Source organism: Armigeres subalbatus, chromosome 3 (genome assembly GCF_024139115.2).
Source record: "Armigeres subalbatus isolate Guangzhou_Male chromosome 3, GZ_Asu_2, whole genome shotgun sequence".
Classification (NCBI taxonomy): Eukaryota; Metazoa; Arthropoda; class Insecta; order Diptera; family Culicidae; genus Armigeres; species Armigeres subalbatus.
This window is the reverse complement of record NC_085141.1, coordinates 10228578-10247360: the sequence shown is the minus strand read 5'-3', so window position 1 is coordinate 10247360 and position 18783 is coordinate 10228578. Positions and strand designations below refer to the sequence as shown.

The following is an 18783-nucleotide window of genomic DNA, read 5'->3' as shown; positions in this document are numbered from 1 at the left end:
GGAATTCCTGGTGTGAATTTTTTTGACAGTTTGCTATAACATTTAGAAAATTCAAATATCTCTCTATCAGTTAAACTTACTCAGTTATGGCTATAAAATCGTTCAGATGGAGTAAAACCAAAGAGCAGAATTTTTTTCTGAGCGTAGGACAACCTGTGCGACAGTATGGTTTTGGCCTCCTGAACAAAATTGTAAAAGACGACAGCTTTTTGAATCTTGCGAATTCCAAAATATTTGACCCAACGAGTATTCTCATATACACTAGCGTCGCCAAGCGGACGAGTTCCGAAATAATATGATCTGCAACAGTATGGTTTTGGCCTCCTGAACAAAATTGTAGAAGACGGAAGCTTTCTAGATCTTACGGGTTCCGAAATATTTGACCCAACGAGTATTCTCATATACACTAGTGCCGCCAAGCGGACGAGTTCCGTAATAATATGATCTTCGACAGTATGGTTTTGGCCTCCTGAACAAAATTGTAGAAGACGACAGCTTTCTAAATCTTACGGATTCCGAAATATTTGATCCAGCGATCTTTCTCATATTCAGTAGCTCCGCCAAGCGAACGAGATACGAAATAATATGATCTGCGGCAGTATGATTTTGGCTCATGAACAAAATTGTAGAAGAAGGCAGCTTTCTAAATCTTACGAATTCCGAAATGTTCAACCCAACGAGTATTCCCATATACACTAGCGTCGCCAAGCGGACGAGTTCCGAAATAATATGATCTGCAACAGTATGGTTTTGGCCTCCTGAACAAAATTGTAAAAGACGGCAGCTTTCCAAATCCTACAGATTCCGAAATATTTGACCCAACGGGCATTCCCATATACACTAGCGCCGCCAAGCGGACGAGTTCCGAAATAATATGATCTGCGACAGTATGGTTATGTACTCCTGAACAAGATTGTAGAACACGGCAGCTTCCCAAATCCTACAGACTCCGAAATATTTGACCCAACGGGCATCCCCATATACACTAGCGCCGCCAAGCGGACGAGTTCCTAAATAATATGATCTGCGACAGTATGGTTTTACACCCCTGAACAAGATTGTAGAAGACGGCAGCTTCCCAAATCCTACAGACTCCGAAATATTTGACCCAACGGGCATTCTCATATACACTAGCGCCGCCAAGCGGACGAGTTCCTAAATAATATGATCTGCGACAGTATGGTTTTACACCCCTGAACAAGATTGTAGAAGACGGCAGCTTCCCAAATCCTGCAGACTCCGAAATATTTGACCCAACGGGCATTCTCATATACACTAGCGCCGCCAAGCGGACGAGTTCCTAAATAATATGATATGCGACAGTATGGTTTTACACTCCTGAACAAAATTGTAGAAGACGTCAGATTTCTAAATCTTTCGTATTCCGAAATATTTGACCCATCGAGTATTCCCATATACACTAGCGCCGCCAAGCGGACGAGTTCCGAAATAATATGATCTGCGACAGTATGGTTTTACACTTCTGAACAAGATTGTAGAAGACGGCAGCTTTCTAAATCTTACAGATTTCGAAATATTTGACCCAGCGATCTTTCTCATATACACTAGCGCCGCCAAGCGGACGAGTTCCGAAATAATATAATCAGCGACAGTATGGCTTTGGCCTCCTGAACAAAATTGTAGAAGACGGCAACTTTCTAAATCTCACGGATTTCGAAATATCTTACTAATATTAGCATGAACATCAAGCTGGTGAGCACCAACCACGCAATTTGTATGAAAATCACGACTTGCTCCGACGTTTTGAGGTCCACAGAGGTCATTTTTGGTCCGATCGGAGGTCTCAACATCTCAGACAAATCTTGATGGACGGGAAAATTTGTGAGTCCCTAAATTGTTCAAATCGGTTCATTAACGGCTGAGATATAGCGATTTGAAAATAGCGTTCCGACTGTTTGGGAGGCACGGTCGGAGGAGTGTTAATGAAGTAAAATAAATACGCTAACATTTTGACAAACAATATCATATTCGTCATTTTTTGCATTTGTGCATGTAAGCTAACGTGAATATTTTTTAGAAGGAAGATGCCGAAACAGATGACATTTTGATTCAATTAATGTTTAATACTACTTGGTAGAATGCATTTTTTCATAAGTGGGTCGCGAGACATATAGAATTTTGCTAGGTGGGTCGCATACCCAAAAGTTTGGGAAGCTCTGGAATAGACAACAATTGAAATTTAGATTTCACGACTCTTCTTCCTTAGGATAAAACACTAGAAATTGAGATTTCATGACAATACTAGTTTGATTTTTGAATGACTGCAGTCAGCAGCATTTTCCCCTTCACCGAAAAATATTTCCCGGATGTAGTATTGCTTATCAACTCAGTCGGTGGAGCCGCATGGTTATTGTTTTTCCTGGGAATCTGTCTCGAAAATGCTAATATAGGGACACGGCAGGTATTTTCGTCTGTTCGTCATAGTCGCTTTTTTGTAAAACTCATACGTACCAAATCGTAAGCTCAGGAGAAACGTTCTGCTATAGTGGAGTTCTAGCAAATGTAGGTTGCTTTCGTTGGTTTTGGCCCCTACGACGATGGACGGAAAGAATCTATGACAAAAGGTCGAAAGACAAAAGGTCGAAAGGACAAAAGGTCGAAAGACAAAAGGTCGAAAAGACAAAAGGTCGAAAGGACAAAAGGTCGGAAAGACAAAACGTCGAAAGGGACAGAAGGTCGAAAGGACAAAAGGTCGAAAGGACAAAAGGTCGAAAGGGACAAAAGATCGAAAAGGACAAAAGGTCGAAAGGGACAAAAGGTCGAAAAGAACAAAATGTCTAAAGGAACAAAAGGTCGATAAAGAACAAGTTGGGTGTATTCTATAGGAATTTGTTAAATGCATTTATTTTCAAGCAGAAATAACACACTCATCTCATCAATCAAAGCTGAAGAATGAGCAATTTTCAAAGAAGGAGTAATTACTATAAACCAAGATAGTTCTGTTAGAGATAAAAAAGATAGCTTAGAAAGAAATGAATAAAACTTGTATTGCACGAGACAGAATTGTCCTATACAGTTGGCAAAAAAATGCTTTTTTATTTTCCACTATTTCTAACAATAACACATAAAATCATTGAATGAGTGCAAATAATAGAAGGAGATCTAGATTTTCTAAATGTCACTTCAATCTGTCTAAATAGTGCACGCCGCAGCCACGCAAGTGCGCGCATTAAAAATACACCGTGTGTAAAGGCTCCCCCAGGCCTAAGCAATTTTATTGCTGGGACAGCGATAGCTTGATGCCACGATTCTATCGTTGGGTGGATGCTCGCAATCCACCATTTACGCTTCCATACCAACGGCGACAGAATCGCAGTCGCCAGGCAATAGAATCGCGTCAAGATTGTCTCGTCGCGTGTGTTTGGGAGAACCTTAATACATGCCGGTGTATTCAATGTGCGGCGTGCGCCATTGTGAGAGAACGAAGTTACATTTTGAAAACTCAAACATCCATCTGTACTTATTGAATGAGTTTTATTTAATTATTAAAAATTGTTAAAAACTAAAAAAGCAGGCAAGGCAAATCTGGTGCGGGACTAAATCTCCCCGTTTCAGTTTCTTGTCTATTTCGACCTTTTGTGCCTTTTGATCTTATTGATCTTTTATTTCTTTCGGCCTTTTGTCCCATTCGACGTTTTGTCCCTTTCGACCTTTTGTCCCATTCGACGTTTTGTCCTTTCGACCTTTTGTCCTTTTCGACCTTTTGTCCTTTTCGACCATTTGTCCCTTCGACCTTTTGTCTTTCGACGTTTTGTCTTTCGACCTTTTGTCCTTTCGACCTTTTGTCCCTAACCCGGACGGAAATACCTGCCGTGTCCCTACTGCTGTTATGCAAATGTCTTCGTTGTTCACCATATCTCAGCACTACTCACATGGATCAACATTAAACCGAAGCATGAACATACGATGCTTCGATTGTTACGTAAGCATCAAACATCGAATCTAGTACCTGCCTGTAGAATGAATGAAGTTAGGTTGATCTTACTCTATCTTACTTGAAACCGTTTGCCAAGCGTTACGGACACTGTATTGAATTACGACGAAAAGTTATATTTCCTACACGGGGGAAAATCCGGTGCCATATTCATGACTAAAAAGTCATGAAATCATAAAACTAGTTGCTTCATGATATCATGAACACAGTTACTGAAATCATGACCTAAATAATCTAAACCAAAGTCATGATCTGCACTGGCGTTATCAAAAAAACATTTCGCATTTTCATAAACAAAGAACCATGATTCTGAGTCATGAAATCATGACGCTGAGTCATGAAAATTGACGCTGTGTCGTGGAAACATGACTCAAGGTTATGAAATCATGACCTAAATATCTGAATTCGGGATTCTTCACGTAACGCGAACCTGTCAGATTTTTTTTCATTTTTGTCAAGTCGTTTCTTGTTTTCGGTGGTATTTTTACAACAAATTTCAGAATATTCTGTTCTTGTGATAAAAATGTCGGTTTTTTTTCGAATAAGTAGTGTGCCGCACGCGAGTGGTGTTTAAAATTATTCTTTGCCTATATGTCTGTTTGTTCTTTTACATTCTAACCCGCAGTTTACGATAAAAAATAAATCGCCTTTAACCCGTCGTTTTCGGCTAGATGCGTTTTGTGTATCGCGGACGAAGGCGTACTGGAAAAGTGTTTTGCCGTTTTGAAAAAGTTACTTATAGAGCACTTTAGAGCTTTAAGAGTACTTCCGCAAAATTTTGATGAAGTCGGAAGGTATTATGTTTGTGTTTGTATGCAAAACAGTTTGGTCGGCCGGATTCGGTGAGTTTGTTCGAGAATTTTTGTGTGGAATTACATGAGGGTTTGAAATATTGATACTGGCGGCAAATCTACCAGGAAACTAATGAGAAAACGGGACAATCAACCGGAATAAACAACACAACTCGTTTTATAAGTTAAAACTAACAACAACTTTATTCAGAGTAAAAATACACAACGTGTTGATTGTTCGATCACTTTCAATATAATAAAATGGCGGCAGGCTTGGCGCCACGCAGAAGATGCGCAAACGGTGCATGCGGTCTTGTTTTGACAGCAGAGGCTGCGAATATGGTAGGGGCAACGCAGATAAATACAGGGATAGGAAATTGATACCTCAACACCCTCGCTCAATTTCTGTCATTCCCAAATTTGTACGATGAAGCAAAAATGTCTTGGCTGGTAATCCTTTTGTCATAACGTCTGCCAGTTGATTTGCACTTGGAACATATTGCACTTCTACTTGCCCTCGCTGAATAAGATCCCGCACAAAACGATATTTTACATCTATGTGTTTCAATCGTCCAATATCCCGTTCGTCCTCCACAATGCGAATGGTTGACTGATTGTCCTCAAAGTATACTATTGGATCATTCAGCTGCAGTCCTAGCTCCCTTAGCAATCGAGTCATCCAGATTCCATGGCACACAGTAACACATAAGGCAATCAGCTCCGCCTCAGTCGATGATAACGAAACAGTTGGTTGCTTCCTTGTTAACCAGCTCACGGTGCATCCATGAACACGAAAAACAAATCCTGTCAACGACCGTCGATCTACCACATCATTCCCCCAATCTGCATCGGAGTATGCCTCCATAGACGGTGCTTTATCATTCCCGCAAAACTCCAGGCCAAGGTTAATAGTACCACGTATATACCGCAGTATACGCTTAAGATGCACCCAGTGTTCTTCTGTAGGGCAACTCTGGAATTGGCTGAAATAATTTACAGCGGCACATAAGTCAGGTCGGGAGGTTAACGTAACGTACATCAAACACCCAACAAGTTCTCGATACGGTTTATCCGTTCGCTTTGATTCTTCTCCTTTCTTCAGACGCAATCTGCATTCCATCGGTGTTGACACCGGTTTACAATCACTCATGTTGAATCGCTTCAACAATCCTTCGAGAAAATAACGCTGAGTGATGCGCAGAACCCTTTGCTCCACGTTTCGTTCGATTTTCATGCCAAGAAAACAGTTTACTTCCCCCACATCTGTCATTTCGAACTCCGTCGACAAACACTTCTTAACTGCTTGAATTGACTTCAAATGTCGACCAATTAGTAATACGTCATCTACGTACAGTACCAAAAACAATTTGCTTTCTCCAGTACCTTTAATGTATAGACACTGATCACTAGCACTTCGTTGAAATCCAAGCCTCTCCACGAAACTATGGAAACGTGTATTCCAGGCTCTTGACGCCTGCTTCAGTCCATAGAGCGATTTATTTAGTTTACAAACTAAATGCTTTCCTTTCTCGTAGCCTTCCGGTTGAGTCATATAAATCTCTTCCGTTATCGAACCGTTCAAGAAAGCTGATTTTACGTCCATTTGGTGTATCATCATCTTCTCTTGATTTGCGATGGCCAAAACTATGCGAAGCGTATCTAACTTCGCCACCGGGGAATAGGTTTCGGTGTAGTCAAAACCTTGTCGCTGATTGAAACCTCTTGCCACAAGCCTAGCCTTGTAGCGACATGGCTCCCCATCATCACTTTGTTTCACGCGGAACACCCATTTGCACGATATCGGTGTTCGCCCTTCAGGTAGCTTGACCAACTTCCAAGTATGATTCCGTTCCAATGCATCGATTTCTTCTCTAACAGCTGCTTCCCACTTTGGCCAATCAGCTCGTTTTCGTAACTCTCGTAGTGAACTAGGTAAATTGTCCACATAACTCGAGGCATTCAAGGCATATCCGGTGATGTTCATGTCATAATCGTGATGCCATAAGGGGGCACTTCGATTTCGTTGTAGTCGTTTGGCTCCGATTGCATCTGCCTGATCTGGGCATTCTGTTTCTCGAAGCGTCTCATCGGCACAACTTTCGTATCCTCCTTCGTCATCTCCATCATCTTCCGAAACATTATGATCTTCTTCATCTTCGGTATCACTCTTCGGATCCTTTTCTTTTTCACTGCACTCGGATCCTTCAGAACATACAGGAAATTGGAAAACTTCACAATCACGAGAAGTGCTTACAAATCCATCACACTTGTCTTTTTCTTCGACAAAAATCACATCTCGTGCCACTACGATTTTCTTTCGCCTTGGATCCAGAACACGATAACCATTATGCGAATATCCAATGAACATACCCTTCCAAGATTTTCCATCAAGCTTCTTCCTTAGCTCCTTCGGTATGTGCACAAAAACATTCGATCCAAACACACGAAGTTTTTCCACATTAGGCTTCCTACCTTCCCACAACTCAAAAGGTGTTGCGATAGCATTCGCTGGACTGCGATTTGCTAAAAATGCCGCAGTCTGAACAGCAGGACCCCACAGCTCTTTGCTCACAACAGCATCCTGCAACATGGATCTCGCCTTTTCCACAAGTGTTCTGTTCATACGCTCACTGGTACCGTTTTGTTCCGGCGTATACGGAACTGTCCACTCTATCTGCACGCCTTTCTGTTTGCAAAACTGCAGGAACGCTCGGTTCTTGTATTCCGAACCGTTATCACACCGAAAACGAGAAATGCTTCTTCCAAACTTCGCTGATACTATGGCTTCATATTCTCGGAAAACATCCACGACTTGATCCTTCGAACTGATCAAGCATACGACCGTAAACCGACTCCAGTCGTCGATAAACGTCACGAAATATTTCTCGCCATTGATACCCACCGGTGTCACAGGCCCACAAACGTCGGAATGAATGAGTTCTAACACACGCGTCGATCGTCGTCCTTCACCTACCGAAAACGATTTTCGCGACTGCTTACCGACGATACAAGGCTCACAAACGATTTCGCCCGCGGATTTTCCATCAATTTTTGCTTTCATGCCGATCACCATTTCGTTACACAATAACTGCTTTAGGTTCTTTCCACTCAAATGACCGTACCGTCGATGCCAGATTTTTAGCTCTTTCTGTATTCGCCCACACGAATAGTACGAAAAATCATCATGTATACTTTCACGGTACAAGTTCAATTCGTACAACTTTCCCCGACGGTTACCTATCGCAACAATACCCGTTTTATTCTCGATTTGCACTTTACCATCCGCGAACAGCACTTTCAAGCCAGCTATCTCCATTTTCTCACTGATAGAAGATTTATTCTTGCTTCGGGAATGTATAGAACGTTTTTCAAAGTAATCGGGATCGACTTACCATTTACGGTGGAGAAAAGTTTTACCTCACCATGCTGCTTTGCGACAATGCATTCACCTTCCTTCGCCACTGCGATCTGTACCGGATTCTTCATCGGCACCAGCTGCTTGAATAAACTCTTGTCGTTTGTCAAGTGCTCCGATGAACCGGAATCGATGATCCAGCCAACTTCACTATTCGAAGATTTATTTGCAGCGACAAAACACACACCATTTTCTTCTTCTCCATAGTAAACACTATTCTTCTTCGATCCCTTACCTTTCCTCTCAGGGCACGACGACAACTTGTGTCCTTCTTTATGGCAACCAAAACACTTGAACTTTTTCTTCTGCTGTTGGCCTGTTGTTTTCCTACTTGCTCCAGAAAAAGCTGCCGATTCACCAGCCGGCAGGCCACATTCATCACCACCGCTTTTCTGCTTGATCTCCTCATCAAGCAGCCGACACTTTAACAAACTCAATCGTTAAATTTTCTTCCGGCATGGTTTCCAACGCTGTCACAACAGTTGCGAACGCCGATCCCAACGTCAGCAGCAGATGACAAACAACATCCAAATCGTCGATTTGAGCTCCGGTGCTTTTATACTCACGCACGAGCTTGTCGAAAATAAGGAAGTGTTCTTGCAAACTTCCTCCCTCGTGCCGTAGTGTCAGCATCTTCCTCTTAAGATGCAACCGGCTTGCTATGCTTTTTCGCTCAAACACTCTTTGAAGTGCCGACCAAATTGCTTTCGGCGTCGGCTGATCTTGCACATACTCCAGCTGATTGTCGTGAATCCGAGAAACTAGTAATGATTTACAACGCCGATCTTTCTTCTTCCTAGATTCGAGCTGCTTCTTCTTGTCCGCCTGGACAGCAGCAGAATCTGTCACTTCGATTTTCAGTTCGTTCACATCCGCGATTTCCCGACTAATGCAATCGGTTAACTCGTGCTCCTCCAGCACAACCAGCATCCGGTACTTCCACGCCGGATAATTAGAACCATCGAACAACGGAACGCGCACAAAATCTTCCTTCTCCATTTTCTCGATATTTACCACTCGCGATTTACTGAGTCCATAACCTAATGAGAAAACGGGACAATCAACCGGAATAAACAACACAACTCGTTTTATAAGTTAAAACTAACAACAACTTTATTCAGAGTAAAAATACACAACGTGTTGATTGTTCGATCACTTTCAATATAATAAAATGGCGGCAGACTTGGCGCCACGCAGAAGATGCGCAAACGGTGCATGCGGTCTTGTTTTGACAGCAGAGGCTGCGAATATGGTAGGGGCAACGCAGATAAATACAGGGATAGGAAATTGATACCTCAACAGAAACAGATGTTCGTAGAGTAATGTGTTCAGTGTTTTCTAGGGGAACAGAAGCTTATTGAGCTGATTTTTTGACGGAGTCCAAAGTGGGAATATCAACAATACGTTTTCGCTGGTATACTTCGGCAGTCAGCAGTCAGCACTATTAATGGATTCGAAGGATTAACTGTTCGAATATATGTATGTTCTAATAATGATTTGTAGACAAATAGCTAAAAACAAAATAAATCAAATCCGTCGAAACAATCGGGATCATAAATGACAGTTATCAGTTTCATAAGCTATGATTCTGTTTTCATGACTATAGTTCATGGTTCCGGAGCACATGCTTCATGATATCATGACTCATTTTGCCATTTTCCGTCATCTAATTTCGAAAACGTAACGCCAGGGTTACGTTTCGGCAAAATTAGTCATGATTTCATGACCTTTTTTCATGGTGTATTTTCATAACAAGAAAATACACATTTTTCCCGAAATCATGACTCATTTTGCCACTTTTTGGTTCCTGTTTTTTACCCGTGTATAGCAAATATGTTCATACCTTATTTTTTCTTCACCCTACAGGTCTTCCACGTATGCGCCCTAACCGACGACGGACTGATCATGAAGTCGTTCCTCTGTCCGGAGAGCACGTTGTTCGATCAGACGATACTGAAGTGCAACTGGTGGTTCTACGTCGACTGCAAGAACAGCAAGGGTCTGTACGACTCGAATCTACCGGTGTCCAAGAGCTACCAGCTGATGAAAGCTCTGTCGTTCTTCTCGTCCAACTACAAAAACCCCCAGAACGTTGACGGTGTCGACGTGGAAGCGCTGAAGAACAGTGTCAGTGCCGGGCAGAACAGCACACTGCCGGTGACGCCAGCCGGGCGGTCATCGAAATCTGCCGCGTCTCCAGCGGCAGCCCCGGTAGAAATTAGCAGCAAATCGTCCACGACAGTTCAGTCGTCAGCAAACAAAACCACTAAGGCGTAGAGCTTTTACCTGTAGGCCTTAGCATTTGCACAGAAGTTGGAAGAATGAATGGTTTTAGGTTTTGCCCTCTTTGGTTGTACTCTCGAGTTGTGGAAAGCCTGGCACTGACGAGAACTGGCAAGAAAGGCTGAATGCTCGCAAAACTTTTCAAAAGGGCATATATAACAATGACAGAGTCAAGTATTCTTTTCATAATCAGCGTAGATGAACGAGCACTAATTATTACTTCTGCCCATTTGTAAAGTTATGCGAGAATGCTCCATTTGGAGAAAAGTTATTTAATTTAATTTGTTCGCAAAAGGAAAACGAAACGACGTTTTCCTCTTACCTTTTCTCTCCCTTGCCAAAAATAGTAAGCCAACAAATATCCTTCTTCGCCTAATTTTTATAAATTAACTTCGTTAAGGGGAATAGGGAAGTGTGGGGCGGGAATCGACTAAGAAGAAGTCATATCTTTTAGAACGAACACAGAAGAAAATTGTAGTTGCTAAATCTAATTTAACTGAACAACAGCGGCAAACAAGAACGAGAACGTGGAGCGCGCAGCAACGGTATCACCAATCAAACGAGCGAAAGTATTTTCCGACATTCTTCCCAATTGGGAGTTCTGGAATGATGCTGTTGCTGCTACACTTTGAAACAGATTTGCAGCTTTAAGCCGGCGCCCACCGCTGTATACATGTTGTGGGTGTCGTCAACTTCTCGTTCAACGAATTTGCTCAACTAACAAGGTGCACAGATAAGTAGAAAGTTGCTGATCCCTCGCTGTAGGAAACTGATAGCTACTCAGCGATAACGCAGTGCATCAAGCTCAGTAAGAACAATGTTGATAGCACGGTGTGGCAACTGAAATGAAATTGAGAGAACGTTGTTCATGGACCTGTGGCAAAGCATTGATTTGGTCGAATACATCTTAAGAATCCAAAATGGTCAAATACTTTTTGGAACACATATCAACTCATATTGGCATAAACAATTTCTTAACTTTTAATTGTTTGCCTTTCTCGTATTGTTTTCAAAGGATAAAAAAAATATTTCTGACAAGTTTTTGCGATACTTGTGAAAATTTTTTAACCGTGATTTGTATCAATTCATTAAACCAAATCATGAAAGTGTTCATATAATGAGACCAGTAGAAAGACAATTAAAGTAACTGACGATAAAGTAGATGCTTATCCTTTAATTATGTATATGAGTAAATTCCATTCTTTTGAATATAAAAAAAATCAAATAAATGGAGGATGTAATTGACCACAATAATGTTCTGCAGCAGGTCACTATGAAAGTTTAAAATCTTGTAATACTGTGTTAAGTCCGTTTCAAGAGGTTTCGTGTAGAGAGGAGCTTTTGGCATAAAGCTTGTGAAAGCTCCGAGTGGTGCTTTCAGTGTTGTTTAAAAACAACATCAAAGCTACAAGTTGAGGAGGCGTTCATACGTATAGGTACATATACTATCTGCACATTTATAAAAGTTCGAGTGACTCTTCTGTGTGAAGTGCGATGCAAATCATGACTACTTCAATATCGTGTCGTTTGTGAAACGATTTTTTTAAGTTGCATGAAATTTTAATCAATTGTGTTGACTCTTATTGATATAGCACAATTTTGCTTCTATGGATGGTTAAACTTGATATAGAAGTGCATGAATAGTTTTCAATTTACCGTATTAGACGTTTTCATCATTGACCGTAAGCGACCGCTGTTTCTCGAATAGCCAAGAAGTTCACAATGTATGTAAAACAAAAATATTGTTCATAACTCGCCAGAAATCAAAATTAAAACTAATTACTTTTTCTGAATTTCTTAAATTTTAAATCTGGGCATATTTAGTTTCCTTATGTCGATATATTCAAAGCTCTAGACTACTAGACCATCTTTGAGTATTAACAAACACATCAAAACACGAAATGACATTTGTTTTGTTGTCGTATAGTAACCATTTTTTTTTGTCTAGCACCCATTTCAATGTTTCTTCCATTCTCCGATGTCTCCTTATCTCGATGGACCCTTCAATATTGAGATATTAAGAGACAACAGTAGTAAGCATTGTAATTTTGATTTATAAATCTCTCAAAAGCTTTGAGATTACGAAGAAGATTTTTTTGCAATTCCTGATCATAATACCTGGTTTACAGTACGTTTTCGAGTGATAAAACGGCCTACTTTTCCATACCAACAAAATGGGGGCTTTAATGAACATCAAATTATTTTGGTAGAAATTTGGTTCGGTCGGAGTAATGTCGGACCGTCTGTGGGAAAGTTGTACTGTCCAACAGTTGTACAACTTGCCCACAGACGGTCTCATAGACTTTACTTCGACCGAACCAAATTTCTTGGGGGCGGAGTCAAAGTTGTACAACATGTCGGAGCGTGTATGGGGCCCCTAATAAATTAATTAGTTTGGTGAACATGACATCAAAATTTTCCAAAAGCAAGTTCATCTTTGCTTTATGGCTTGTAGAACTATGTAATGTGGCACGATAACATGTTCTCTGCAGAAATATGATTTATTGGCAAGAATGATCATGAGGATTAAACAATTTTGGTATAGATAATCATATTAAAGCCCATTTTTCGTCATTGCGAAAAATAGCGTGTGCAACTCGTTGCAAAACTTGATTTTTTCAGGACTCGTAGTATTTATCCAACTCGGCAAGCCTTGTTGGATAAACGTACAACTCGTGCTGAAAAAAAATATCTTTCTGCAACTAGTTGCACAAACTACTATTTTCAAACCGGCGATATTTAAATGTCGGGGAACATTTCTGATAGAAGTGCAGAACATTCCTCCGTGTTTGCAGTCGCAACTGCTTCAAAATACGAAGAGACAGTCAGTGGCGTACAGAACAACTAATTTAACTGAAATTCAATGCAGTAGCGTCGAACGGATTTACTTCAACTTTCAGTTTCCAGATTCCGATAACTATACAGCTACAGTAATGGATGATGCTTGTCTTCCGCTAGAAGAGGATGTGTCCCCGGTCCGGAATCCTCCCATGATTGTTAGGTGAATCATTATTTTGATAAGGGTTCAAAGAATCCAAACTCTCGTTTAGATGACTAGCATAACTCAACAAATGGAACTGTCTGCTAGCCTGCTATCAGCGATTTGAAATTAGTTGTATTTTGGTGCCAGTAGTTGTACATGCGGCTTCAGATAGCCCAATCGGTAAAGGCATGGTTCATGTCAAGCCTGATGCGACGGGTTCGACACCCGGTTTGGTCGAGGGGTTGGAAATTTTCTCGTCTTCTCTGGGCATAAAGTAGAATGTGCTGGTTAACATCGCAAACTCTCAAATAATAAGTGAAGAAGTGCATAAATTTAAGAGTAGGCAATAAGCTAATTGTTAAGAACAACACCCTTGCAAAAGGCCAGGAAGAATAAGAACACATGAGAGATTGTCGTCATCAAACACTGCTAACAAATCCCGGAGGAATCCACTTGTTCAACAGGCAATGAATTGACATCAAGAATGTTAATAACATTGTTCAAATCCGGTTGTATACGAAAACAGCACAGATAAATAGAATTGTTTTGCATAGATATTTTCATCCCTAGTTGGAAGGGGGTCAGCGGAAGCGTACCAAACGCTTTTGTGTCTTGGACATAATAGCAAAGTAAACGTAATACATGGTAATACTTAGGGGTGGTGGCGCGAAATTTGATGTTAGCCGTGAAAGTTTAACATTTTCGCGAAAACCGCGAAAATAACCTTTCCCGTCTATAATTTTATTCCATTCTATTGCCTCAGTCGATTTCTTGACCTAATCAATACCAACTCGACAAACAACGCATTTTTTGACGTCTCGAAATTATTATTTTTTAAGTGCAAAGTCCGAAATAGGTCGAATGTTGAGCCAAAATAAATTGAAGAACAATTTTGTTTTTCTTTCAAATTTAAAAAATAATTAGGGAAGTTTCCCAACGTCGATCGTCTCGTGGCATGTTTCAAATCTATTTTTCTCATTCGGCCTCGAGAAAATGTCGTTCTGCTGATCTCCATACATAGCCGAACTAGCCGGCGTTGATAAAGAAAGTGTACCTTTGGCCCCTACATCGGTCATTACGAGATGGAATAATTGGCTAAATGCTGTAACCTACCATGCTCAATATGTTACTTACTACCGAAAAGTTATGGCCAAAATATATTTTTTTACAAGAAAAATTCTCACTCTCTTTTTTGGCACTCACTCTTAGCTGATTTACTCGCAACAAGGGGCTGTCCACAAACCACGTAGACTGAAATTTCACATTTTCAAACCCCCCTCCCCCCTGGTAGACTTTCGTAGACTTTGCCGAAACCCCTCCCCCACCCCCCTGAAATCTACGTAGACTTTTCCAAATTTTACAAAATGTCATATGTGATTGGACAATCAAAATCAAATTTAATCCTCTTTCCACAGCTCCTGAAACCAAATCACCAAGTCAATTAATTTAAATTCTGTTGAATTCGATTCCTCCTAGAGGTGTGCACCACCGCTGTCGACACTTTTGCATTGGCGCTCCACTGCCTAAAATCTGTCACGCATCTGACCTATAATTCTCAACGCTGGTTCAAATTTGTAGAAAACCGAAGAATTTTCAGAATATCGAGAATGTCAAGTTTATATTCCAATAAGTTTTTCGTGGAAATTTTCGTAGAAGATCCCGATTGATAATCTTTAAAGCTTCCCGGTAATATTTCAAAGAACTCTCCGTGAAAATTTAGATGCTTTTCTTGAAATTTCCATGCAATATCCCATTGAATAATCATCCGTTGAAATCCCAAGAATTTCCTTCTAAATTCCAAAACTATTCCCGTTAACATTCCAAGAAAATTTCGGTGAAAATTTAGAATTATTTCCCGAGGTAATTTTAAGTTTAAATGGACATTCCGAGATATTTCCCGTGAAGAGACGAGCTCGGTGGTCTAGTGGCTACCGCTTCTGCCTTATAAGCAGGAGGTCGTGGGTTCAATTCCAGGCTCGTCCCTTTCCTACTTTGTATTTCTATCTTAGTTCTTTCTGTGTTTCACGTTCTACCAAAACGATTCCTACTGTTATAACCTTCCACACAATCCCAAAACCTCCCGTGGCACCTATGAGAGGTCGTAGAGTTCTCTGCATCTTTCTTAAGTAGGTTTCCAACTAACCATCCTTCCCCTTCCTCAGCATTCGCAAGGACGTGGCCAGGACAGATCTCGACTATTGGAGGGTGCATTGCTTTTATCTAAGAGATAGTGATTAGTCCCAAATCAATATAAGGTACACTGGGGGAAGTGGGAAAGGAAAAATCGATAGTGCATGTTTGAATTAGTGTAAAACCAGTTTAAATGATCTAAATGCGTTCAATCAAAATGGGCTATCAAAAACAGTCAATTTTGCGCCAACTGTGCGGTAATTCATACCATTTTGGTCGCTAGAAATTTATGGAAATTCATTTTAAAATTAGGTGTTGTTTTTCCACTTACCCTAGTGGGATGGGGTAAGTGGAAAACCCATGTTACCTTAACCTTCAATAGTGATGAGTAGTTACATATAACTAAAATCAATACGATAATTACTCTGAGTATCTTTTGTGGAATAATTTCATTACCTTAACGGAATAGATCCTCAAGGAATTCTCGTAATAGCTAGGGGAGGGCTGGTTTTGCCTTCTCGGACACTAAGTGCACGTAAAGTCTATATGTTCGCCCCAAAGATGAACATTTTAAAGGAAAAATGGGACTTACAGGGTTATAGACTAATCAACTTAGTTTAACGAATTGAGATGATGTCTGTATGTGCGTATTTGTATGTATGTGTGTTCGCAAAGCACGTACAAAATTATCAGCTATTCTTAAGCACTTGTCCTTAACCGATTTGTTCGCAAAAAATTGCATTCAACGGCGAAACTTGTTAGGAATAAAAATAAATGTGAATTATACAATATATTTACCTATCAGTGCTATTTTTAACTTTCTTATATATTTTTTTCATATGGAAAACATGTGAAAGGCATCAGTACCGATAGGTGGATTAATCAGGCATTTTCTCATTTATATGAGTCCAATCACCATGATAACAAAGAAGGAACATATTAAGATTCACAGCTATCGAAATAAACCCTGGAAGGAAGAAAAAAATTGCGTAATTAGAACATTATCCACTTCCCCCGCAGTGTTGGGAATGGGATTAGTTTAATTGTATTGTAATGGTCATCTGTGATATAAATTGACTTGAAAAAAGAACAATTGGTGCGAATAAGAATTAATTTTATGAATGCAAATATCAATTTTTCGCGAAATCTAAAATTACAGTTCAAGCGTTAACCGTGTTAGTGTATGTGTTATACAAATTTCAACATAGTATTAGTGTGAGCATCAAAGTATAACATTGCATGATGCTATGATGTGGTAAAAACTGTAAAGTATGTACAATTCCAATTTTTCGAGTCGATTTTTACACTTACCCCCTTTTTCCACTTCCCCCAGTGTACCTTACTGTGGTAACGGATGAAAGTGATGCTACTCTCGTACAATAGTGTTGGCTTGTACCACCTACGAATTTGTGCGAAATGCTCAATGCTAATGCTAATGCTAATGCTAATTCCGAAATATTTCCCGTGAAATTTTAGAATGGTTTCCAACGTTCTTGCAGATTTGGAGCAATTTCCTGGGGATTTTTTTTAATCCTATAAGCAGACCCAATACGAGGTAATACTTTTCTCATCAAACTTTTTTTTTTTTTTTACTGATTAGCCGGCATGGCCGTACCTGAAGAAAAACTCATTTTTTTTTCTTGAACTAATACGAATCAAATAGCGATAATGCACAAAACACGCAAACACTCAACCATCATCGACTTCTGTGGGCAAACTGCGGGGGGAGATGAGGGGAAATATTGTAAAGAATATCAAACTTTTCTGATTTCCCTCAATATTTACTTCAATATTTTGGGTTCGCACTCACTACATCAATCTATTTCTTCAATAATCAAGAGTTTGCCAAACTTTTCCCGTCATCTGGGGTCTGCTATAGACATACCAAAGACTTTTCCGAATAATTTGCGATGGAAATTATAGAGAATTTTTTTTGGTGAATTTCTCGTAAAAATTTCAAATAATTTTTCATGAAAATTACAAAGGCTTTTAACGAAAATTGCTATTTTTTTTGCGGTTGCTCAAAGAGTTTTTGGTACACCCAAAAAACAGATTTTACAATTATTGTATAAAAACGTGGCATATACAAATCTGTAAGGTTTTTATACAGAAATTGTATTAAAATAATACAAATCTGTATAATTTCAATACAACGATTGTATTAAAATCTTCCAAAAAATGTATATGCCCAATTATTATACAGTTTCTGTAAGGTTCTTATGCAGAACTGTATTAAAATCTGCCATCCGCTGGTTATAGGAAATATATATAGGAAATTTAAATTATTTCTCATGGAAATTTTCAACAGTTTCTTTAGAAATTCCTAAGATTTTCCATCGATTATTCCAAAGCATTCGCATTAGTACTCCTGAAGAAATTGCCGTAAAATATACGAAGAATTTCCCATGAACATTTCGAAGAATTTCGCTTATATATAAAAAGATTTCCTCGCAAAAATTCCGAAGAATTTCCGAAATTAAATAAAAAATCCCAAGGACTTCCCAGAAAATCTCTAGTGAAGGGTTTTTCGTGGAATCCCCGTTGAAGTGTGACATAATTTTTCGTGAAAATTCTAAAGAATCACTTGTAGTTTCCAAAGAAGTTCCCGAAGAAAATTTAAAAAAAATCTAGTGGAATCTGAAATAAAATTCAAGTGGATATTTTGATTTTTTTTCGAAAGTTTCTATAGATTACTTCGGAGAATTTTCCTGCTCAACAAAGAAAAAATCCTGGGAATATCCATATATTTTTAAGCCGTAGTTCAGACTTTTACTTCAGTGAAATTCATTAGATTATTTTGATAAAGTCTTTAAAAAAAATCAAACAGTGAACTTTGCATATAGCTTCTGTATAAATTGTTTCCAAAAAATAAAAAAAAAAGATGTCTACGTAGACTTTTGGTATACCCCCCCGTCCCCCTTCGTAGACTAACGTAGACTTTTTCGAAACCCCTCCCTCCCCCTCAAGAGTCTACGTGGTTTATGGACAGCCCCCAAGCTTCATTCGACGCAGAATTTTGTTCCATTGTTTGGGTTTCGAAGTTATGGCCAAAATTCATTTTTTACATAAGAAACACATACAAAATTCTCACTCGTTTTACATGACCTTATCTTTAACGGATTTGCTCGCAACAAGTTGCATTCGATACGGAATTTTGTCCCATGGTTTCATATTGAAAATTGGCGGAATTGAACTATGGGATTTGGAGTTATGGCCAAAATACATT

At 39.7% G+C, this 18783-nt stretch overlaps 1 protein-coding gene across 4 annotated transcripts in view; it reads left to right on the top strand.

Moving 5' to 3' along the window:
* LOC134219475 (uncharacterized) overlaps positions 1-12569 on the top strand; it is a 407421-nt gene extending 394852 nt beyond the window's left edge. For 2 of the 4 annotated variants that reach the window (XM_062698209.1, XM_062698210.1), the window contains exon 7: positions 10028-12565. In XM_062698209.1, coding sequence (XP_062554193.1) covers positions 10028-10438 — 411 coding nt within the window. In that variant the 3' untranslated portion in view covers positions 10439-12565. Of the gene's footprint in view, positions 1-10027 lie in introns of all 4 variants that reach the window. The other 2 variants (XM_062698213.1, XM_062698212.1) reach the window with 2 other exon arrangements.
* The last annotated feature ends 6214 nt before the right edge of the window (positions 12570-18783 follow it).